At 37.5% G+C, this 20,874-nt stretch overlaps 3 protein-coding genes across 3 annotated transcripts in view; 2 read left to right on the top strand and 1 right to left on the bottom strand.

Annotated features, from left to right (window-relative positions):
• Nucleotides 1-20,874, top strand: part of aste1b (asteroid homolog 1b) — a 311,837-nt gene that overhangs the window by 283,728 nt on the left and 7,235 nt on the right. The gene's annotated exons all lie outside the window — the stretch shown is intronic.
• Nucleotides 558-3,082, bottom strand: LOC127421595 (homeobox protein XHOX-3-like). Its single transcript, XM_051664740.1, has 3 exons — nucleotides 2,713-3,082; nucleotides 1,489-1,724; nucleotides 558-1,091 (listed from the first exon to the last, which is right to left on the bottom strand). The coding sequence occupies exons 1-3, from the start codon at nucleotides 3,080-3,082 to the stop codon at nucleotides 558-560; spliced, it is 1,140 nt and encodes a 379-aa protein (XP_051520700.1).
• On the top strand, nucleotides 14,576-16,311 carry LOC127421599 (homeobox protein Hox-A13a-like). Its single transcript, XM_051664745.1, has 2 exons — nucleotides 14,576-15,331; nucleotides 15,557-16,311. The coding sequence occupies exons 1-2, from the start codon at nucleotides 14,647-14,649 to the stop codon at nucleotides 15,802-15,804; spliced, it is 933 nt and encodes a 310-aa protein (XP_051520705.1). The 5' UTR covers nucleotides 14,576-14,646; the 3' UTR covers nucleotides 15,805-16,311.

The raw sequence follows: 20,874 nt of genomic DNA, 5'->3' as shown, positions 1-20,874 counted from the left end.
TTTCCCTCGCATCTGCACATTTCGCTGTGCTACCGGGACCGGGTGTTCGTGGAGGAGAAATAATGAGTCAAACTTGCTCGGTTAACAAATCCCCTTGTTAAAAAAGCAAGATGAAAAACATGGTTTTAATGTGAAAGAAACTGCATCTGGGTCAATTTGTATGGGGTAAGAGAGTATACATTTTGAGAAAGCCTTTGCGCTATCCTCCAGTCATTCCGGTTTTTACAAATACATTTCCTATATCACATTTTGTTGACAGGGTATCCTTCAGATTTATATGCTTTAATATGACATCTCTTTTATGAATATCTACTTCCCCCAAAGATTATTTAAACTAAACGTCCGTCGCCTATCAGTGTTAAAAATAGGCCCTTTTTGCACAATAAATAGCTTCTTAACTGGAAAACATCCACAGTTTGAAACCTTATCTAAGCAGGTTGCTTTTGTGTTGTGCATGGTGCTTTGGGTCGTTCATGCGTTAACTTATTAAATATTGCCAAAGTGCCCAAAGCTGATCCGGATAGTAATCGAAGAATCCGTAGCCTTTTGCTATAGTCTTATCTGGTCAGTGGCACTTCCTCCCTTTGGTGCAACGAGACTGAAGATGATTTGCTTAGGACTGCTGGCGAGAACGTTAGGAAGGCCTCAGTCCTGGTCGTGGGCGAGCACGAAAAATCTGCGTTGTTGGACCTCTGTGGGAGACCATTTGACTGACTGGCAGCATGACAGGCAAGGCAGGAGCATGGACTTCCCCCGGGACCAAGCCCATGACCCGGGCTGGGGTACAGTGATGGGTGTCTGAAGGTGCACAGCAGCTCAGGACGCGGATATGGATGCGAAAGAACCCGAAAACTGTCCAGCGAGCGCAGAGGGTTGGAGAATGGACCCCCGGTGGCAGAGGCTGAACTTGCAGTCACACCGCTGAGAGGATAGTAAGGTAGAGGAAGATGTGATGGAAATGGATAGGGCAGGCTGCCTGTGGCTGCAGCATGGCTCATCATGTAAGTGTAAAAGGCGGGGTCTGCAGGATGCGGCCAAGTCATCGCCAGCCGCTGTCTCTTGTCCTTCATACGACGGTTTTGAAACCAAACCTGTTACCAAAAAGCAAGCAAATACAGTTATATGGTAGTATAATGACTGAGGCCTTTTGAATGTAACCAAAGCCATATTGGCAAAGGAACGAACTGTGAGCAATGCACTTTTAATAAAGCAAATAACAGGTCAGGCCTATATGTAAGTATAAATATAATGATATAATATAATTCCGTATTGTTATTAAACTTTTTTATTTTTTTATTTTTTTATTTTTTTACATTCACGATCGTCTGATCTGTCAGAATTTCTGGTGGAGGACTCGAGCTTGGTAGGTTTTCACATTCCTTGCTGTTCGCTGATCATCTTTATGAAATGTTTTTCATTCTCATTAAAATAATTATGTAAAATGTTATGTTTTAAAAAAGAATTAGAGGTTTGTGCGAAGTGCAATACCTTGATGGTTGTTTCCGGTAAATTTAAGGAAGCCGCCAACTCGCACCTACGTGGCCTGGACACGTAATTTTCCCGGTAAAACTCTTTCTCCAGTCGTGCTATCTGCTCCCTCGTGAAAGCTGTTCGATACCGTCGCATCTGGTCAGAACCGTAGTTGAGAGCCCCTGGGCCTGAACCCACCTTACTGTTGTCCACGCCTACTTCTTTGCCATGGTTCGGCGAGCCCGTTTCCGGTCCTTACAGAAAAAAGACATTAATGATTTTTAAGACTTCCAACAACTATTGCAATGTCATTACATACCAGATTATTTGAAAAAACGTACATACTGAATTGCTGGTTTGCATGATATTAGCTGCATGATAACACAAAACATTTATAACAAGATGCTTCTGAGATCAATAAGATATCTGTGATATTAGCAGTCTTAAAAAGATTTCGCACAGATAGCTTAAATAATTGCACTGGAGACTGATAAACCACTGGAGAAAAGCTAAAAAAAATATCTCTCAATCTCTCAATCTCTCTACATATATTATATTATATTATATTATATTATATTTATTATTTTTATAGTATAAACCAAATAAATACCGGCTTTAATAAAAAATCTAATCGAAATGAATATGCACTTCCGAGGACATGAGCTTATGCATTCTATAAAATAATACAAATATAAAAAACTAGCCAATTCCTTCTTTCCTTGTTGCATTACTTGCTTTAAATGATATGCCTAATTCTAAATGGGGACAAATAAAACATCTGAGGCACCGCGGAGAAGCGTTTAATGGATCACACCATCACGGTTAATTAATAAATATATATATATATAATTGTATTTACTACGTGTGAACATTGTGAACATTTTTTTTTTTTTTTTTTTTTTTAAATAAAGCCTTTGATTTTACTAAACGAAAAACGTAACAGTTTTTAAGATGTTGCAGATTGGTGTAAAATGATTTGGCAACTTGTTATATGCCTGGACAACACCTCAGATACACGGTGGCCTTGTAATTGACTTGTTAATTCGAAAAGCAATGAGATAAGAGGAGCTGACAATCGAACGCGCTCTTAAGCAGTGGGCGACACAACACATCAGACCTCATAACATGTTCATTAACGCATGGTTTGTCACTCAGCGAAAACTTACAAACAGCAGGTGAAAATGCAACTAAATAAATAAAGATAAATTAAGAAAAAATACTATGAGCAATTTTTATTTTTACCTTGTCCACTCGGGTAATCCATGCTCTCGGGAGTACAGCTGACATCTATTTCCTCATAGAGGTCCGATTCCGCATCTGAGCTGATGGCTTCTTTATTAGGGGTGTCTGTCAACTCTCTACCCGGCGCAGAGGGCTTGCTAGCAAATGTCACATCTCCGCACTTTGCAGGATGTCCCTTATTAGCTATTTCCACTAGGTTTCTCGAGTAAGGCACGGAGCCGGGGCTTAGGCTGTTCTGGTGAATCAGGTTGTCCGGTTGCTCTCGCACGGGGTCTCCAGTAGCTTCCGACAAATTTGAGCCAGTTTTGGCAGACAGAGTACCAGTCTGACCACCCTCAGCGCGCATCACCATGTCTTTAGTGCTGTCCATAACCGAAGGACAAGAACAGGGGTCCATGTGTTCCAGAGGTTTATAAGACAGTTTGGAGCAGCAGACGAGGAGCTATGCGATGCGAGCGCTCGAGAGTGCAGCACGAGCTCTGGGAGAGATCACCATTGCCCTTTCTCTCCTCAAGCTCTGTCATTCTTAATAGGGCAGTCGTCATAATAGAAGGCTCAGTGACGCCACGCGTCGATTTGGAGTGAATAAACAGAGCGATGAGCGGTCTAGCAGAAACAGAGGTTAATTCAAGGCTACACCAGAGACAACAAAACACTGTGGACACCAAAAACAGGACAAATCGCAAAGATTCACTTTAAATTCGCACACATTCTGGTAAATATTTTCTTAGGCTTGGTTGGGTAGTTTAAGTGATTTCGTCCCTTTTAATGTCAAGCTAAGTTATTGTGTGTGACTCAATTTAGTCCATTTTCGTTCTCTTTAAAGCATTGTTCTATATGTTGGGCTTTTTATAAAAACTGTGTTTCCTTAGAGGATGCATGCCAAAACCATTTTAGTTTCACTGATTTCAAATGTTAACCTTTTTTTTTTTTTTTTTGCACTGAATTTAGATAATTTGGTTAAAGGTCTCAAGAGAAGTAAAAGACCATATGGTATTTTTTAAGTTCCTAAAATAGAATGGATAGAGGCTTTAAAAAAAAAAAAATAGTTTGAATAATGTCATAAAACGCAGATATGGTCAAACCCTATCTATTATCTCCCTGTCTTGAGCTCACTCGTATGGGAAGGAGTCATAATGGCAGCCTTTCGGAATACATTAGCATATGTTTCTCCATGATCAGCACGGTCAGAGCGCGTTGGAAGACGTCAAGCTGAATGAGAATATTCAAAAGATGAGGAGGGCTGTCTCTCCTCCAGCAGCGTAATTTTTGAAGTAGCCAACACGTTCCAACCTTTCTTCTCGCGCACCATCTCAGTCACGCTTTCGTGCACCCTCCCTTCCCTTCTCTTTTTCTTTTGCCCTAACTCGATCTTCCAAAGTGGTGTCAAGTAAAGTGCAAAAAGGTCAAGTCCCCGTGACCAGAAGTAAGAATAACAGACTATTTGACATTTAATTAGATTTGTTTGAGCCGCGCCAACAACGAATATCCTCACCGTCTACTGGCGAAATGCAGCTTGTCCAGTTTCATCAGATATTCTGGAATAGTATTTAACATGTTTCAGTTTGAACTCTACAGGTCCATTGTCATAATTATTACAACATCTTAATTATTTGATCATATTTATTTAAGGGATTTCGCAACAACAAAAAATTAAAAGTGATGTGGTTTGCAGCAGAATGGACAGAAAAGAAGGAAACGATAAAAATTAATAGTCAACAAAAACTAGCCCATCAAGTGTCGTTACAAAATGCATAAAAAAAAAAGATCTGTTAAAAAAAATATGTTATTTTTATATTGTTCACCTATATTTTCTATCTGAGTTTGACTTATGGATTTTTTAAGATTCCTTTTATTATTATTATTATTATTATTATAAATAAAATGAAAACCACTGAATGGACATGTTGCCAAATGCACATGTTGGACATGTCACCTCTTGATCACTGACAAAAACAACACTTTAATTGTAGTGGGGCTTATGAGTTTGATTTAGGGCTCCAGTAGACGATTCTGTCGGATACATACACAGATGAAGCAGTGCACTAGCTGTTTTCAGTGAGGAGGCCTCTCCCTCCTCCGTTTTGATGTCGGAGTTCAGGCAGTAAAATTCACAACAAGCCGTGATGAAGTGAATAGCTTTAAACAATATCGGCTTAATGGGTTTAAACTTGATATTACTTCTCAACCCGATCGTTTCATCGTTTAATACACCCGGCTGCAACTATAAGACTTTCCATATAACACTTGAACCACAGTGGCAGCGGTAGAACAGAACGATGTAATTAGCTCAACTGCTCAATCTTAGTTAACCCCACCACCACTTAAAATTGATACATTTTCTGAAAACAAGCTCAATGGCGTGTTAACAGCACATATCTCTTTGACAGAGTAAATGGTGTAACCTGCAGAGCAAGTGACCATGTTTGGTGAAGAGGTGGCCAGTAGCCTACAGATCAACTCTGCCGTCTTTTTAGCCGTCTTCGTCTAAATGTTCTTCCTTGTCGATTAGCGCGTGGGAAATCTGGGGACGTTTTACAAGCGCTTGAGCACATAACCGCCCTGTTTTTAAGAGAGCTGGACACGCATGTTGGAGAGTGACGTCAGATGCTAAATTGGTGTGGCAGTAGTGACAGTACTTCACTGAACCATCAAAGCTGTCCTCGTGCGCCCTCGCCTGTTAGAAGAGATGAGGGCTCTCTCTCTCACTCACTTACTCTCTCTCTCTCTCTCTCTCTCTCTCTCTCTCTCTCTCTCTCTCTCTCTCTCTCTCTCTCTCTCACACACACACACACACACATGACTTGGCCGCATCCTGCAGACCCCGCCTTTTACACTTACATGATGAGCCATGCTGCAGCCACAGGCAGCCTGCCCTATCCATTTCCATCACATCTTCCTCTACCTTACTATCCTCTCAGAGCTTTATTGGCATGACTGTATACAATGTACAATGTTGCCAAAGCATTCTGTAACAGTAATAAAAATAAATAAATAAATAAATAATAAAACATTTATTACATACTTAAAACAACATACAGTTAAGTGCACAAATTGTAAAGAGAAGTAACTACTGAGAGCAATGAGTAAAATTAAATTAAACAGACACTTTTAGTATTTAGTGAGGGGTCACTCTCTCTCCTTCAGATCATGACAGGAGAACACATACTCTGCTGCTAAATCAATACATTCAGCTTTTCTCTCCAGGGGCAGCAGATCATTCCAGACTGGTTGCTAGTTCATCGATGTGTATGTTGAACAATGTTGGCCTTAAATAGCAATCCTCACTCCACGCTCCTGGGAAAGATATCTAGTTTTTTTTGTCATAATTTTCACATGGCATTTGCTTTCAGTGTACATCGATATAATAAGGGCTGGGTTTCCCGATAACGTTGCAACTTAAGCTTTAACGATCATCTTAACTAACGTCTCTCGTTATTTTACGGTGGAGTAAAGACTGTTTCACAAACCAGCATGTAGATCATTCGTTATAAAGTAGAAATTAAGTGCTTCGTTACAGGAGCTGTCCAGTCCAAATGTGCTAATCACTTTGGCCAGTATGTCCAGGTGTTTGTCTTCTCAAAATGAAAATATGATGGAAATACTGACAAAATTGGAAGTTGTTTGTAACCTTGTCGAGGCTCCGAAATGTGTTACCTAACTATTACAGAATTTAATTAAAGAAAAAAATAATTATGACTTTAGTAAGACAGAGTTTCAAATATATTGATGCTCTGTCATAGAGATTAATGCAAGTGACGCAATAAATGCATGTAACGTGAATTTACGCTATGTGAATCATAAGGGGCTCTCACGTAGCCTGAAGTTTTGTTCCTTAGGCTGGAAACTAAACAAATGCACACAGAACAGGATTCAAATGATGGGCATCAGTATTGAACTACTCATAGACCTGTCTAAATATTAATAGATCATCTGGTTAGAGTTCAAGGTACTGTGTACTTGTAGCCTTACTGCCATTATGCATCATCCAATTTGTTACTGCCTTGTAAAAAGACTATAGGCAGCCGATTTGAACCAGCCACTGGAGGTAAAAAGAAGAGGAGGAGGATGAAGAGAGAGAGAGAGAGAGAGAGAGAGAGAGAGAGAGAGAGAGAGAGAGAGAGGGAGGGGGGGGAGAAAGGGAGAGAGAGAGGGAATCTCTCATTGCACACTCATGGTCTAATCTTCTGTTAACCATATTTTAATTATTTATTAAGGCATATTTATTTAAGTTTAATCTGCATGGTCACATTACTCACATATGTCTTCTTCAAAAATCTGTTTAATAAGAACATGTCATCTTTTGATTGCCATTACAATTATGCTTATCTAAGAAGGCTAATATAACGTTATACTGTATTACGTGTCTTGTAAATTTAGACCTATCACGTGGCATGCGCAGACTGCCTATTGATTTCATAGTGATTTTTTCAGCACTTTTTTTATCCTCTGAAATAGTTTACAGTGCCTTTCCAATGATCAAAATATATTAATGAAATTTATTAAATGTCCCACTGCCTTTGATAAATTGTGAAAGATTCCAGAAAGACATGTTTAAATTGCACTTAATGGATTTAAGAGCGGTTCAAAGCTCTCGTTAATTTACGAAATTTTTTTTACGAACTACTTAGATAATGTTGCTTTTGGGAAATGAGTCTTAGAGATTGAGTACTACTTAAGTGCTCTTAACGTTCTACTTAGTTCTTTGGGAAGCCCAGCCAAGGTCATATATTTTACCTTAGAGTTTTAATTTAGTCTTTTCAGTAATGGGAAAGTCTTGGGTTTTGACTATCTTTGACTGCCAATTCTAATACTTCCAGTTGCTTGGTTATTTGATTTTGTTTACAATCTCTCTCTCTCTCTCTCTCTCTCTCTCTCTCTCTCACTCACTCACTCACTCTCTCTCTCAGACATTTGTCGTGATGTTTCTCTCCAGCATTGACTCTTAAAAGATAAACAAGCATTTGACAAGTAATACTCTGCTAATATTTTGGGGTCAATAAAGTATTAGCAACTCTCTAAAGGATAGATTCCCTCCTATATTCATGGGCGTTTACAGGGAACTAAAACAAGGCCCCTCTAAGGTGTATATCAAACAGAAGCTAGACTGCATTGTAAACATAGAGCAATTTTTTGGATTTGTTGAACAGTTTGTTTTAAGTGATTTATTTTATCAAGTTCATTTACTGAACTAATTGGATATGTTTGGCCTGACATGCCTTGAAGTGTGACTCACAAACTTGGACCATATTCCTTGTGGCTCATTCCTAAACGACCAATAAACCTTTTTGTGGGCGGTCCTTGCAGGCGTCCTTGAACTTTAAACATTGAGATATTTGTCATTTTCCTGTGGAAACCAACCCCCAGAAGCTTTCTGTCGTCTATATGTTATATCTACACAGTTGTAATTGTCTCAAACAAATGTGAAAGTTTGCGTTAGATACAGTATTATATTAATCATATATTTTCATACCAACCCGTTCTTACTCCCAAAGCGTCAAATACTGCATTTTGTGCAAAAGCCCAGCGCGTCAACAAGTGGACGCTATAAGCACGCTATGGCATCTCATGAAAATTCGTGCATAATTTACAAGTTGGCTATTTTGTATGGTCTCGCACAATGTTGTTCGCTTAAACTCGCACGACTTCATCACGTGAAACAAATTCACATATGTCTAATGTTCCACACACAAGGCCTTAAGGACATACTTATTAATATTATGCCCTTACCCTTATCTAAACTTAATCAGTAGAGTGTGTAAACAGGAAGCTGTTGTGTGTGACAGAAGCAAGTAATTGTCACGTATTAAATGGAAACGATGTCAAGCGACGTCATTTGCTGTAGTGAAAGTCGTAGGATTTCAAAGGAGTGCAGTGAGGATATCATACGAATTAGCCAAATTTAGAAAAGTCCTATGAATCCTGACGATTTCGCCGTGAGAGTGTGTTGGTTTCCGACGCATCCATTGTCAAATTATATGTTGGGGTAGAATTTTGTCATTCTGACATGATATGTAGGGGTATGATCTTCAGTATGTTTGAAATCAGCCACGTTTATTCACAATGATAATGTTTAATCAGCAACATGTATTATTTTACAGTGGTTAATGTTAAATTAGTTATTTTATATACACATTCTGCTCTGCTGAAGTGACCTATTCAGTTCTAGGTGTTTCCCATGCACTCCGATTTCTTTGTATGAAGAACAGACCCAAATGTAAGTTTTTATTTCGCGGTCCCCCGGCGTTCACTCTGTTCCTCACACAATGCTTTTGTATCATTTGTATGTTAAATAAGTGATTGTGTCTCTACTTTTATCTGCTTGTTATGTCTTTAATATGGTTGAGAATTGGTTAGGTTTAGGCATAATAGTGGGGTCGGGTGCTTAAAAGTATATTTAAAATATGGTGTAATGTAAATGTAAGTTTTTGTTACTAAATTTACCCAACCCAACCCCATCCCTAAACCTAACCAATTATCAACGATGTTAAACACGAAACCACATTGCTAATTGCTTAGGTTCAGGAATGGGCCTGGGTTAGGGGATCTAAAATAATCGACATGATTGTGTAATATTACCACACTGATATATTATATAAGTATAATAAAACATTTTGCGGTTAAACACACGCAATACTAAGATTGGCATGACGCCTCCCTTTTAGACTGCCTCTGAGTGCGTCGGATACTGACGCCAGAGGGTGCTTTTGGCTTCTGTAGATTGACGCGCTGGGCTCTTGCACATGCGGCAGTATTTGACGCCTCGGGAGTGAGAACGGGTTGCAACAAGTCTGTACTAGGATAGTACTGCATATAGGCTATTCGTTGCATATATTTACACTACACTACACACACTACACCAAATATCAAAACCTTTCGTGACTTTCGAAATTTCAGCATGTCTAAATTTTCTGAGAAATCGTATCTTGAAAATATTTTGAAAACACATTTTTACTCGGCTTTCATTACTTGAAAAGCAACTCTATGTAAATAGTTATTTGTTTTTCCTGTTGTAGAGTATTTTTAATTTGATAAAGTTTTTTTGAATCAACGACTGACCCTGCCAATGACTCTACGTTAAGTCTACGTTGAGCTCCAAGCATAACTTGTTACAAGTAATTTATTTAATTGATTATAAGGCTCTGTAGTTCATCTGGTCTTGTTTTTTTCTTGACAAGTTTCTTGACGTTGTTAGATTAAGTAGGATTAAATAGCTTAAACTGTTCGCACCTCTTTGTTTGTGCGTGCTGATTAGAAGGAAATCTGAGGCCTGGTCGCAAATTGACTCGACAAGATCTGCCCCTAGTGTTTCCTGCACTTCCTCTAGAGGTGTAACAACTGTGCCCAACTTGAACTTGACCTTGGCGTGCACAGAGAGCGGTTTTGATTAGCTACAGTAAGTGGACAATGTTAGCACATTGTTAGGTTTTGCTCGATGCTTGACATTCTTTTTTAATTAAGTAAATGTATACCACATATAGACCACATTTATTATACATATATTTAATTAACACCTCCATTAAATCTTCCATCTTTTTAAAGTGATTCCCAAGGCTTTGTTTGAGAAGTGTGCACACAGTACGATCATGCACCACACACTTCTTTGCTTGCTGTAACAATCATAACTTTGATTTTAGGTTTCATCACAAAATCCTGTGTTAGATCCAGCTTTGGTTCACCTCATCTGTGCTGCTGAGCCATGCCTACTGCCAACAGCCTTTACCAACCAGAAAGCATGCAACAAACGCTACGCTGACGACTGCCTGCCTCACTCTATTCGTTTCAAGGATGGACTTCATTAATCATTATCTTTACAATGTACTAACTCTTATATTACATATTAAATAATTTAAAAGGTTATTCAGTAAACAGCATTACACATTATGTGAATTGGGCACACCATAACGTGTGCCACCCTATCCTCACGTGAGCATCTACATGGCATTTATCATTCAGGTGCTATACGGCTATACCACTGACTTGACTTTTTTTAAACCATTTTCCTTGTAATTACACAAACTTTATATCTTAATACTTCAAAACAATGCTTATATAATAGGCTATTATTCAAGCGAGTGTCGCTGTCCATGCGATAACACGAGACGAATCAAGTGTCTCTTCTTGGAATGTTTTACTGTTCAATGTTAAAGGAAATTAATGCTGATTAAATTAATTCTGATTAAAGGTGAGAGCGAGAGTTTTATTTTTTACACTTATGCCTAACCGATGAAGTCTAAACCAACGAGAAAACGGTTAACTCGTTTTTTTATCGTCTATAAAAATTTATTAGAATGCGTCATCAGGGAAATTATACATTGCTTTATTTATTCAATATGTTGGCTACAAATGCACACAATCTCCATAATCTCCACTGAATTGAAAATTTGGAAAAATAAAAAAAACATAATACAAACATCAATTAATTTTTAGAAGAAATATTAGACTCTGCAACAGTTTTTACCTTCATAAATAAATAAATAAATACATAAACTCAACATACGTTAACACAATGGCAAGTGACCGAGCATTAAATGGGCACACGCATTTATGTTATATCATTGCCTTATATCATAGTGTCTTTATCAATAAAGACACCATTATTTGTGCATGGAAAACAAAGCAATTAAGATACACATTTTGGATAAAAATAGCATCTTTTGGTTTTCTAATCGAGAAATTAATTTATTAACATGACACATTATTTAAAACGTAGCCTAAATCAATCCCAAAATCTCAGTCTTTACTTTTTACTCATATTTTGGCGATTCATCGTTACATTTGAAAAATGATTAATAAAAAAGATTTATTAATTTTATAGCCGAATATTAGTACCTATATGCTCTTATTTCAGAGCTTCTTCGCTAAACACACTTTTATGGGAGTTGTTTGTGGTTATTTCAAAACATTTATTACAAAACATTTATTATTGATTAAAATAATTTATTTCGGTAGATGTTTTCAAAAGATAAATCATGTTGAACAAAATAACTTAATTTCACTACAAATTTAGACGTGGCTAATGCAGTCACTTTTGGTGCAGATTTAACCAGGCTTTCGGTTTTATTTACTACAGCTCGTTCACTAAACAGGAAATATCCCAAAAATTGGAGTTGTGGGACCGGACACTGATAAACAGTATTTTTAGGGTCTGTGGATCACAGGTAAACAGGGACATGCGTCTTTTTACATCATATTAAGTCAATGCACCGTCTAGCCCACAAATCACACCACACTGAACAGTCTGTTGAATCTCATTTTCGAAATGAACACTCTTTGAGTATGCCCGTGCACTCTGGATTGCATCTGCTGTAAAGTTTAAAGAATCAGGCATTCTTATTAAACTGAAATTTCAGTAAAACACTGTATAGCCTAAGCATATTGGTTTTCAAACTTTTGTATCGTGTGTTTCGGCTCGTCTGGACGAAGTTGCACTCTTGCTGTAATTTCGTTGTCTTGATGGAGAAGCATTCTTCTTGCTAGTGTTGTTGGGGTTCAAACATGACCCGATACACGTTAGGGTCCTAGGCCTGCACTGGACAACACATGCGTTCACTTTTCATTTTGTGAACTTTAAAAGTACTGCGTTATTATTGCATTTAGAAATGTTCATAGATTGAGTTCACATAGCTAAGCAATTGAAAAATCAGAAAAGAAAAAATAGTGATTCCGGTGGGTTTGAAAGCATACAAAATTGACGAGAAACTTTGGGATTATTGTTTAAATGCTGGAAAATCAGTAAGCTATTAAAACAGGTTGAAAGACCTATTGAAAGAATATTACTCATTTTATTCTGTTTCTCATTATTATCTCATTATTTTGAGTGTTTAAAGTGTGAATTAGTAATAATAAATCTGCGGATTATTTACATTTTAATTGGTATTTTTTTAGACTATTTTTAATTTAACGAGCAGAGTACGGAATATGTCAAATTAAAATGTTACAGTAGCCTAAACGACAATATACAGATACCTGTTGTGTCTACACGAAATGTCCCTATTAGGTATTTTTAAAAGCTTATTAAACACTATTCGTTTGTAATAAAAAAAATTAAATAAAGGATGGACTTTATAAATAATAATAATAATAACAGGCTAAAATAAATAGGCTATTCGATTTCCCCGCACATTAACTATCAGTCTTTTACGTCTTTTCTGCCGTTTGCAGAAAAGCACAATGAAAATATTTGACATCACGCCATATATTAACTATCTCTTGCAAACATGTCTGAGCTACTGAGAAAACGAAATGTGAATTAGTCAACACATAAGAAAGGATTTAATTTTTTTTACAAAGGGGTCGTTAACGCTTTTCCATCCGTATTAATTTTATTTTTTTTTATTGTTTCCTTCGAAGCAATCGAATGCATAACTTCCTTTTTAGGAATTCTATATAAAATTACGTGCCAATAAGCACATTTTTGCACCGGTCCTGGTTCTGGACTGAAAATTCAAAGACTTATTATTCGAAATTTCTGTGGAAGAATTATCAGCATTCACATGCGAAATCAGAATAAACTATAATGTTTTAATGTAGATTTCCCCCCTGCAGTTGAATATACATGTTCATTTCAGTAAACATTGTACAGACGCACGCTTTTAAAACTTCCTTACATGGCTTCCTTCCAAAACAATTGAGTTCTCGACGGCCAATTAGTTAAAAATGCTTAAAAAAAAACAAAAAAAACAAAAAAAAAGCGTGTTAAATTGTACCGTCGTTGCTTAGGGAAAGTGGCGGGCCAGCGTAAGAAAAGGGCCTCTGTGACGCATTTCATTCAGCAGAGATTTCTCACCATTCGACTGTTCTCCTTTGTAAAGTTTTTGTCAACAGACTGGTCATCAAAGTCTGAAAAGGCCAACAGGCACAGCGTCGCAGCCAGACGACCACCTTCAACTTGACCTTGGCCTGTAGACGCGTCAGTCCCGCACGTAAAATATACAGAAGAATAAAGGGGCTGTTCTCTGTCTCCGCATCTTGTAAACGAAACGGAAGCCGCAGCAGCAGGAGTTCATGTCACGTTCAAACACTGGACCTTTTTCTTTCATTGCCGTCACTTGCATCCCATTTTCTAGGTATTGTGAAAATATCCTGGACATATCATTGTTGACCGTAAAATTGCCCATTTGGCTTGCTTACGTAGCATCATAAGATCATATTCTTTGAGATAGCCTAGCCTACTTTGAGAAGCCTATCTGGTCGTAGTCTACATTTAGGGAGTAATATTGAGTTTATTTTCTTTTTTATGATGTTATTGTAGCCCACTTCGTTATGTGTATTATTAAGATACAATAAATAGTAAAATAGTAGGGCTATTTTAAATATCTTGCTATTCTGGGTGTATTCTCTTGAAGCCGTGCAAAACCTGGAGGTTTTTCGTGTTGATTATGTGTCCTCCAAGGCCTGCGTACTGGCAACAAGCTTACACACGGCTTTGTGTTTTATATTTGCAAAGATGGACTAGAACAAGTTCTTATGATTCAAAAGCAATTTTGCAATTACACTCTATTGGTTCCATTTTTAACACGTCGCCCATTACGGATTTTGTAACAGCATTACTGAAACATTTGTTTTAGAAAACAACGCTTTCAATAAACTGAATACAGAGGTGAAACCCCATGAGGTACCACAATATGGAGGGCATTCGCCATGTTCCGCTTATTTACTCACTCGCTATTCACTTTTGGAACATCTTGAAGCGCATGAAATCCTTTGACAGATATCTCCCATGCAGCACAGCTTTTGTGTTCAGTTTAATAGTTAGCACTTGAGCCGATTAGAGTCCTCTTACATATCACATGACCAGTTTTAAACCAATGGAGATGTGTTTCTGCATAGGGTGCGTCAGAGTCGCTTGACTCTCGCAGAATCCACTGTCTCCTGTTTTTTAGTCTCGGGTCTTTTCAAAAAAGAGCCACACGTCTCAATGTCCGACGGGCTATGACAACGTCACTGCTTCTCCGGCCGCGCTGGATTGACCCGGTCATGTTTCTCTACGATAACGGTGGAGGCTTGGACGACTCCAGCAAGAACATGGAAGGGTTCACGGGAGGTAACTTCTCACCGAGTCCGTGCAGGAATTTTATGGCTCACACTGCGTCTCTTGCGCCCAGCGCTGCCTATCCGTCAAGTGAAGTTGCTGCAGCAGGAGCCGGTGAGCCTGGAAAAAAATGCAGCCCCTGCTCAGCCGTTCAGGGTTCAGCCAGCGCTTCACTCTCCTACGGGTATTTCGGTGGCGGTGGGTACTATCCTTGCCGAATGTCCCACCATCACGGGGGCAATGGAGGTGTAAAGACATGCACCCAATCTCCCGCCTCTGCCTCACCTTACGGGGAAAAGTACATGGACATGTCCGCTTCTACAGGCGAAGAGTATACCACCGCGCGCGCCAAGGAGTTCGCCTTTTACTCGAGCTATTCCTCGAGTCCGTACCAGCCAGTTTCAAGCTACTTGGATGTCCCCGTGGTCCAGGCAATTAGCGGGCCTGCAGAACCCCGGCACGAGTCCCTGTTACCAATGGAGAGTTACCAACCTTGGGCTATCACGGCCAGTGGCTGGAACGGGCAGGTCTACTGCACCAAAGAACAGCCACAGACGGGACACATGTGGAAGTCGTCAATACCAGGTAAGACACTTTGCCAGAATAGGCAAAATAAATGAACATTTATTCATACATATAACAAAGTGTTTTCTTATACAATATTCCACCCACTGTATTGTAAGTAACGTAACTGCATTGCCTGTTGTGTCTATAACAAAGCATCCATTTGCTGCCTTAAGTTCTGTTTATTCACCTTCCACACATTTGAATTTTTTGAGGTTACATTTGTGGTTACATTTTCCTCCTCAGAAGCCGTGTCTCACGGAGGGGCAGAAGGCAGCTCTTTCCGACGCGGGAGGAAGAAACGCGTTCCATACACCAAGATGCAGCTTAAAGAGCTCGAACGAGAGTATGCCGCCAACAAGTTCACCACCAAGGACAAACGGAGGCGGATATCCGCTCAGACCAACCTGTCTGAACGGCAGGTTACCATCTGGTTCCAGAACCGACGGGTAAAGGAGAAAAAAGTAGTCAACAAATTAAAAATCAGCAGTTAGCTTTGCTAAACTGAAGGAAACATCCTTAGGCCTGATCGTAGCCTACCACACACTGAAAGTTATGTGTTTCAGAGTTTTGAAATTATAGACGTTTTGACGAATATTTGGTTCTCTTGGACTTCTACTTTGAAGTGACTCTTTGGATCGGACAGGGTTGATGGTGACGCGGTGCGTCATTTTTGTGTTGCACCAGGTGAAACGGTATGGCTATACTCACTGCTCAGGACAAAGAGGGCCAAAAGATAACAAAAATGTCTATGGAGAGAAACATTCTGAATATCGAAATTAGGAAGCTGTAACTCCTTACAGCGGTCAGTCCTATCTTCTCACCCAGTGTCGATTTTAAACAAAGATATATATATATATACACACACACACACACACACACGCGCGCACACACAATTTGCTTGAAATCACAAGTTTTCTTCCCCTCATGCTGGAGAATATGAGGTATGGACCCAGTAGTTTGTAAAGTTAATTTACAATCTGTGGTTATATTTGTGCCAAACTAGGCTACACTATAAAATTACTGTGTTGGAGTAGCATATATGTTTTGTCTTGTAGTGTTGCTCAAAAATCCTAATAAACCATTGATAAGAAAAAATATGTATAATGATGTAATATATATATATATATATATATATATATATATATATATATATATATATATATATATATATATATATAAATTTACAACACCAACCCACATCACAAAATTGACAATTAAAAATGCCAAAAATACAGAATATAACCATGAATGGCATTTTACACTTTTACCTTGATGTTTGAATATGTAACATGGATAAAGAAATGGACCTGTTGGATGGTGTCTGTACTGTAAAACAGACGTGTTCGTGTATACTCTATGAAATTTATTTTTGTCTGTGGGCTTCAACAACGAACCAAAGAATCAATGCATTTGGATCTCTTCAAGGACGCGAAAAGATTTTGCCCACTTTAACCAGAGACTAATGATAGAGCAATGGCGCCATCTTCTGATGAACATTTGTAAGTAAGCAGTTGACCTTGGTCACATCAATCTTTAAAATTAATACATTTAAAAAAGAAACACACATTTGATGCCATAAACTGATGTTCTGTTCAGTTGTACTGCTTAATTTTGCCTGCCTAAGAGTTAATTTCAACAGAACGTAGGCCTATCATTAAAACAAACAAACATACAAGAAAACTAAAAGTTAAGTCACAATATTATTGTGAACAATTGCATTTTATTAATAAAAGCATTGTCATACATTGCTTGTGTTGACATTGCTTTTATTATACTTGATTTTAAATTAAATGCCATTTTCACTGACTACTACATTTTGATTTTTACATAGGCTTTTTAATTTAAGGAGCTCACTATTGAGAATTTTGTGACTTGTAGATACACGTTCATTTGTACACATTGCACAATTTGAGACACTTCTAATAACGTAAGATAACTTGAATAACATCGTGTGTCTTGTAAGCTTTGTAATGTAAAACAATAAAAATAAAATACTTACCTAGTCTACGGCAACATGAGGCTAAAGTCGTTATTCACTAGCACCGCGGTGACCATTTCTGGCTAAGGCTTGATTTATTATGTCTTACGAGGCAGAAAGCTTATTGTAATTTGATCATTTTATTTTATTTTCTACATTTTCTATAAAGTCGTTTCTTTTAGAATATCTAGAACTTTGTAGAAATTGTGCTTCTTTACACAGCAGCTTTCTGCAGCTCTTTTGACTCTGACTGCTATGGCATGAGTGCTTTTATGTGTAAAGAGATGTTGCAATTTTTGTAGTTTGGCAAATAACAGAACCCAAACGCACACGAGCAAACAAATAAAGATTTTTGAGTCAAAAAGCACTGTTCTGATTTGTTGTGTCATAATGTATATTGAATAGTATAACTAAATTGCCCGGAAAATAATGTTACAATAGATATGTCTTTTTGTATCGAGACTACAGAGCAGCGGTAAACTCTGAATTCTGTTGACTGCACAGAGTACATATTTATATTTGTGCCAACATATATAGGCCTTGTCCTACAAAAACCTTTATTGTTTAAATCTTGGTTGGCACGTTTATGAAAATAGCCTACATCTCTAAATCTGGCAAATAAATACTGGCACTGTGGTGATAAGACCGTAACATTTTCAATAATAAGCTGTTAAGCAGTGTAGAATGGGAACAGCTTTTCCGTTATATGATTATATATGTGTTTGACAACAACCGATGTTCTGATAGCCCAAATTATAACTGGTTGTATCATTAGCCCATACACACACACGCACACGCGCGCGCGCACACACACACACACACACACACACACACACACACATGTTGGTGTAGCTACCATTATGAGGACTCTCCATAGACATAATGATGTTTATACTGTACACACTATAGATTCTATCCCCTAACCATACCCCTAACTCTCACAAAAAAACTTTCTATATTTTTACATTTTCAAAAAAACATAATTTAGTATGTTTTTTTAAGCGATTTGAATTATGGGGACACTAGAAATGTCCTCATAAACCACACTGATAGCATAATACCCTTGTAATTACCATTTTGTAACCTAAAAAAAAGTCCTCGTAAAGCACTTAAACCTGCCCCCCCCCCCACACACACACACACACACACAGTTTTTTCTCTTGCCTTTTCTTGGATGCAAACAATGTACAAACAATAAATGTACGCCTCCTCCGGGTTCTTCATTGTTTCTCCATTAACATCCGTTTGACTTTAGATATATTTTATAGCCTATTTAGTAATTTCTCGGATTGTTCTGATCACAATTATCTAGAACTGAAATTTGTAATGCGAATGTTCGTACTTATGCGATCTGAACTCACATTTTTTCTCCGTCAGTGTGCATGTTTACGGTTCTGTTATGTTGACTCTCAAGTGCGCGCACGTATTCTAGAGAAAGAACAACGTTGAGCCCAACACGAGCCCATCTTGCGCCATCTATAGAACAAAAAGTAAACAGCATCTGCAACGGCTTTACTTAGCTAGTTGTTCTATAGAAAGTAACATTCACCCTGACATTAAAACTTGTTTGTGTCCCGTAGATAACGATCAATGCAAATCAATGCAAATTCGAGGATTTTGAGGATTCATGACGAGGATCTCTGTCATACAGTCTATGACACTGTTCACACAGTTGTGATTTGTCTCATAGAAAACGGCAGTTTAAGACGCAGATTTAGATTTAGGATTTTGCTTTTGATTCAAACTAAAATCCTCATGGGCCTAAATAAATGTTTTAAACCTGATGGAAATGTCTTAAACATTTCAGCAAATAAAGTTTATTTAAAATAAATGTTCAAATGTTTTATTTGTTTGATTTTGACCTTCGATATGCGTATATATTTTGTTTAAGATACGCAGGGTTTGGTTTGAATGTTTAAAACCAAAGATGTCATGAGAGAGATTAAAGTCAATATTATTAGTTATGAATGACTGGTAAAATGGCGCGGGTTTTTCAGGTTGCTTTCTGTGCGCCAATGGAAGGTTTAAAGCTCGGGGGTGACCGTCTAGACAATGAAAGCCAAGGCCACAGACTGGTTTAGCGTACACCTAGTTGTTTAGCCCAGTGCTTGCTAAAAAAAATCCTTTGCATTTTAAATACGTTTCAGGTTACAGTCTTACCTTAGTAAAGAAGCAAAGTTTTAGTCAGAAGCAAAGTTTTTCAAAGATGAATGCAATTATATTGTATTAATTTAGCCTAGTTTAATTCATTAAGCTTAGTTCCCCTTTAGCTTATTTTCAAAACATAAATAATTATATAATTATGTTACAATAAAAGTAAATTCGAAGAGGGAAATACAAAATTCTGCGGCCAAAGGTGTTGGTTACGCTAATCTTTATAGCCGACTAAAACTCACAAATCCAAACTAAAATGATACACACACTACACATATACCACTAGGGATGTAAATGGATGTACACTTTTCAAAATACCAGTCAATGCAATGCACGACACACTTGCAATCAAAAAAGGATACATGTGATGACGGATTTTGCTTTTTGCTTTTTTTATTTCTTCATTTATGTCAATATCGGAATTCAAATGCCTATAATCACCTTTCTAATCACGGCAAAGACGAGAACAATTTAAATCGGTGATGTGACGTTTTACATTTGGTCCTTAAATGTGGTGCTCTTTTCTGTTGAATTGTAGGTCCCCATTACATGATTGTTTTGCTTTATTAATAATTTAGCAATTAAATTAATTCAACCAAATGTAGAAGTGTTTATAATACATGCTAGTTGTTAAGGTATGTATTTAGTCCATTTTAAATCAATCCGTAAAATTTCGGTTATTTAAAAAAGAAAAGACAGGAGGAAAAATGTCTGCAAAATACTAAGTTTTAAACCAATCACGAACACAGCCCAAAATGGACTTTTCCTTTTTGCAATATTAGGATTGCTCAATTACAAGTCAAGTTCAAGAATAAATAACCAATAAATTATAATAATAGCAATACAACAACTGAAATGGACATTCTGTGACTGGTCAGTATACTTTGCCTTGTCAATTTCAAAAGTGTAGGTATTTGAAACATACAGTTCCAAATCTTGAGGAGTTTGTAGGAGCCAATAATTTGTTTATTATATTAGAAAGGATTAAAAAAAAATAAAAAAATAAATAAATAAAAAAAACACGATAGTTGGTAATGGATTTTATACGCAAATGAAAATTGTGTATGACATTTTTTCAATGTTGTTATTCTATATATTATTATAATCGTTGTTGATCACTGTAGTAACTTTTTTTTATCATTATTATTATAATTGTCAGTGGAACTGAAACAGAAATTATTATTATAGCTGTCATAATTTGGACTCGAAAACGTAGTAATTGTTTTCTCCTCACGTTAATCGTAATCTAATTTGTAACTGCAATTGTAGATTAATACAGAACCTACTTTCCAAAACATCACAACGCAGCTCCCAAGCCGTTACAACTCCAAATAAATAGCATTAATTGTTTTGCTGAGCCTGCACTACATTTTTGTAACATACTTTCTCTTGCAGTTATTTGTATAACTTTATGCCCGACATAAAGGTG

The sequence above is a fragment of the Myxocyprinus asiaticus genome, chromosome 30 (genome assembly GCF_019703515.2).
Source record: "Myxocyprinus asiaticus isolate MX2 ecotype Aquarium Trade chromosome 30, UBuf_Myxa_2, whole genome shotgun sequence".
Taxonomy (NCBI): domain Eukaryota; kingdom Metazoa; phylum Chordata; class Actinopteri; order Cypriniformes; family Catostomidae; genus Myxocyprinus; species Myxocyprinus asiaticus.
The sequence above is the reverse complement of the archived record's forward strand: the minus strand, read 5'-3'. Positions and strand labels throughout refer to the sequence as shown.

What these genes read in the sequence shown, in the direction of transcription:
- LOC127421595 (XM_051664740.1), bottom strand. Translation starts at nt 3,082, where the DNA reads ATGGACAGCACTAAAGACATGGTGATGCGCGCTGAGGGTGGTCAGACT. An exon ending in GGATTACCCGAGTGGACAAG is followed by an intron (nt 1,725 to 2,712) that starts GTAAAAATAAAA and finishes TTTTTCTGTAAG; the next exon opens with GACCGGAAACGGGCTCGCCG. An exon ending in TACCGGAAACAACCATCAAG is followed by an intron (nt 1,092 to 1,488) that starts GTATTGCACTTC and finishes TTTTGGTAACAG; the next exon opens with GTTTGGTTTCAAAACCGTCG.
- LOC127421599 (XM_051664745.1), top strand. Translation starts at nt 14,647, where the DNA reads ATGACAACGTCACTGCTTCTCCGGCCGCGCTGGATTGACCCGGTCATG. An exon ending in GTGGAAGTCGTCAATACCAG is followed by an intron (nt 15,332 to 15,556) that starts GTAAGACACTTT and finishes TTTCCTCCTCAG; the next exon opens with AAGCCGTGTCTCACGGAGGG.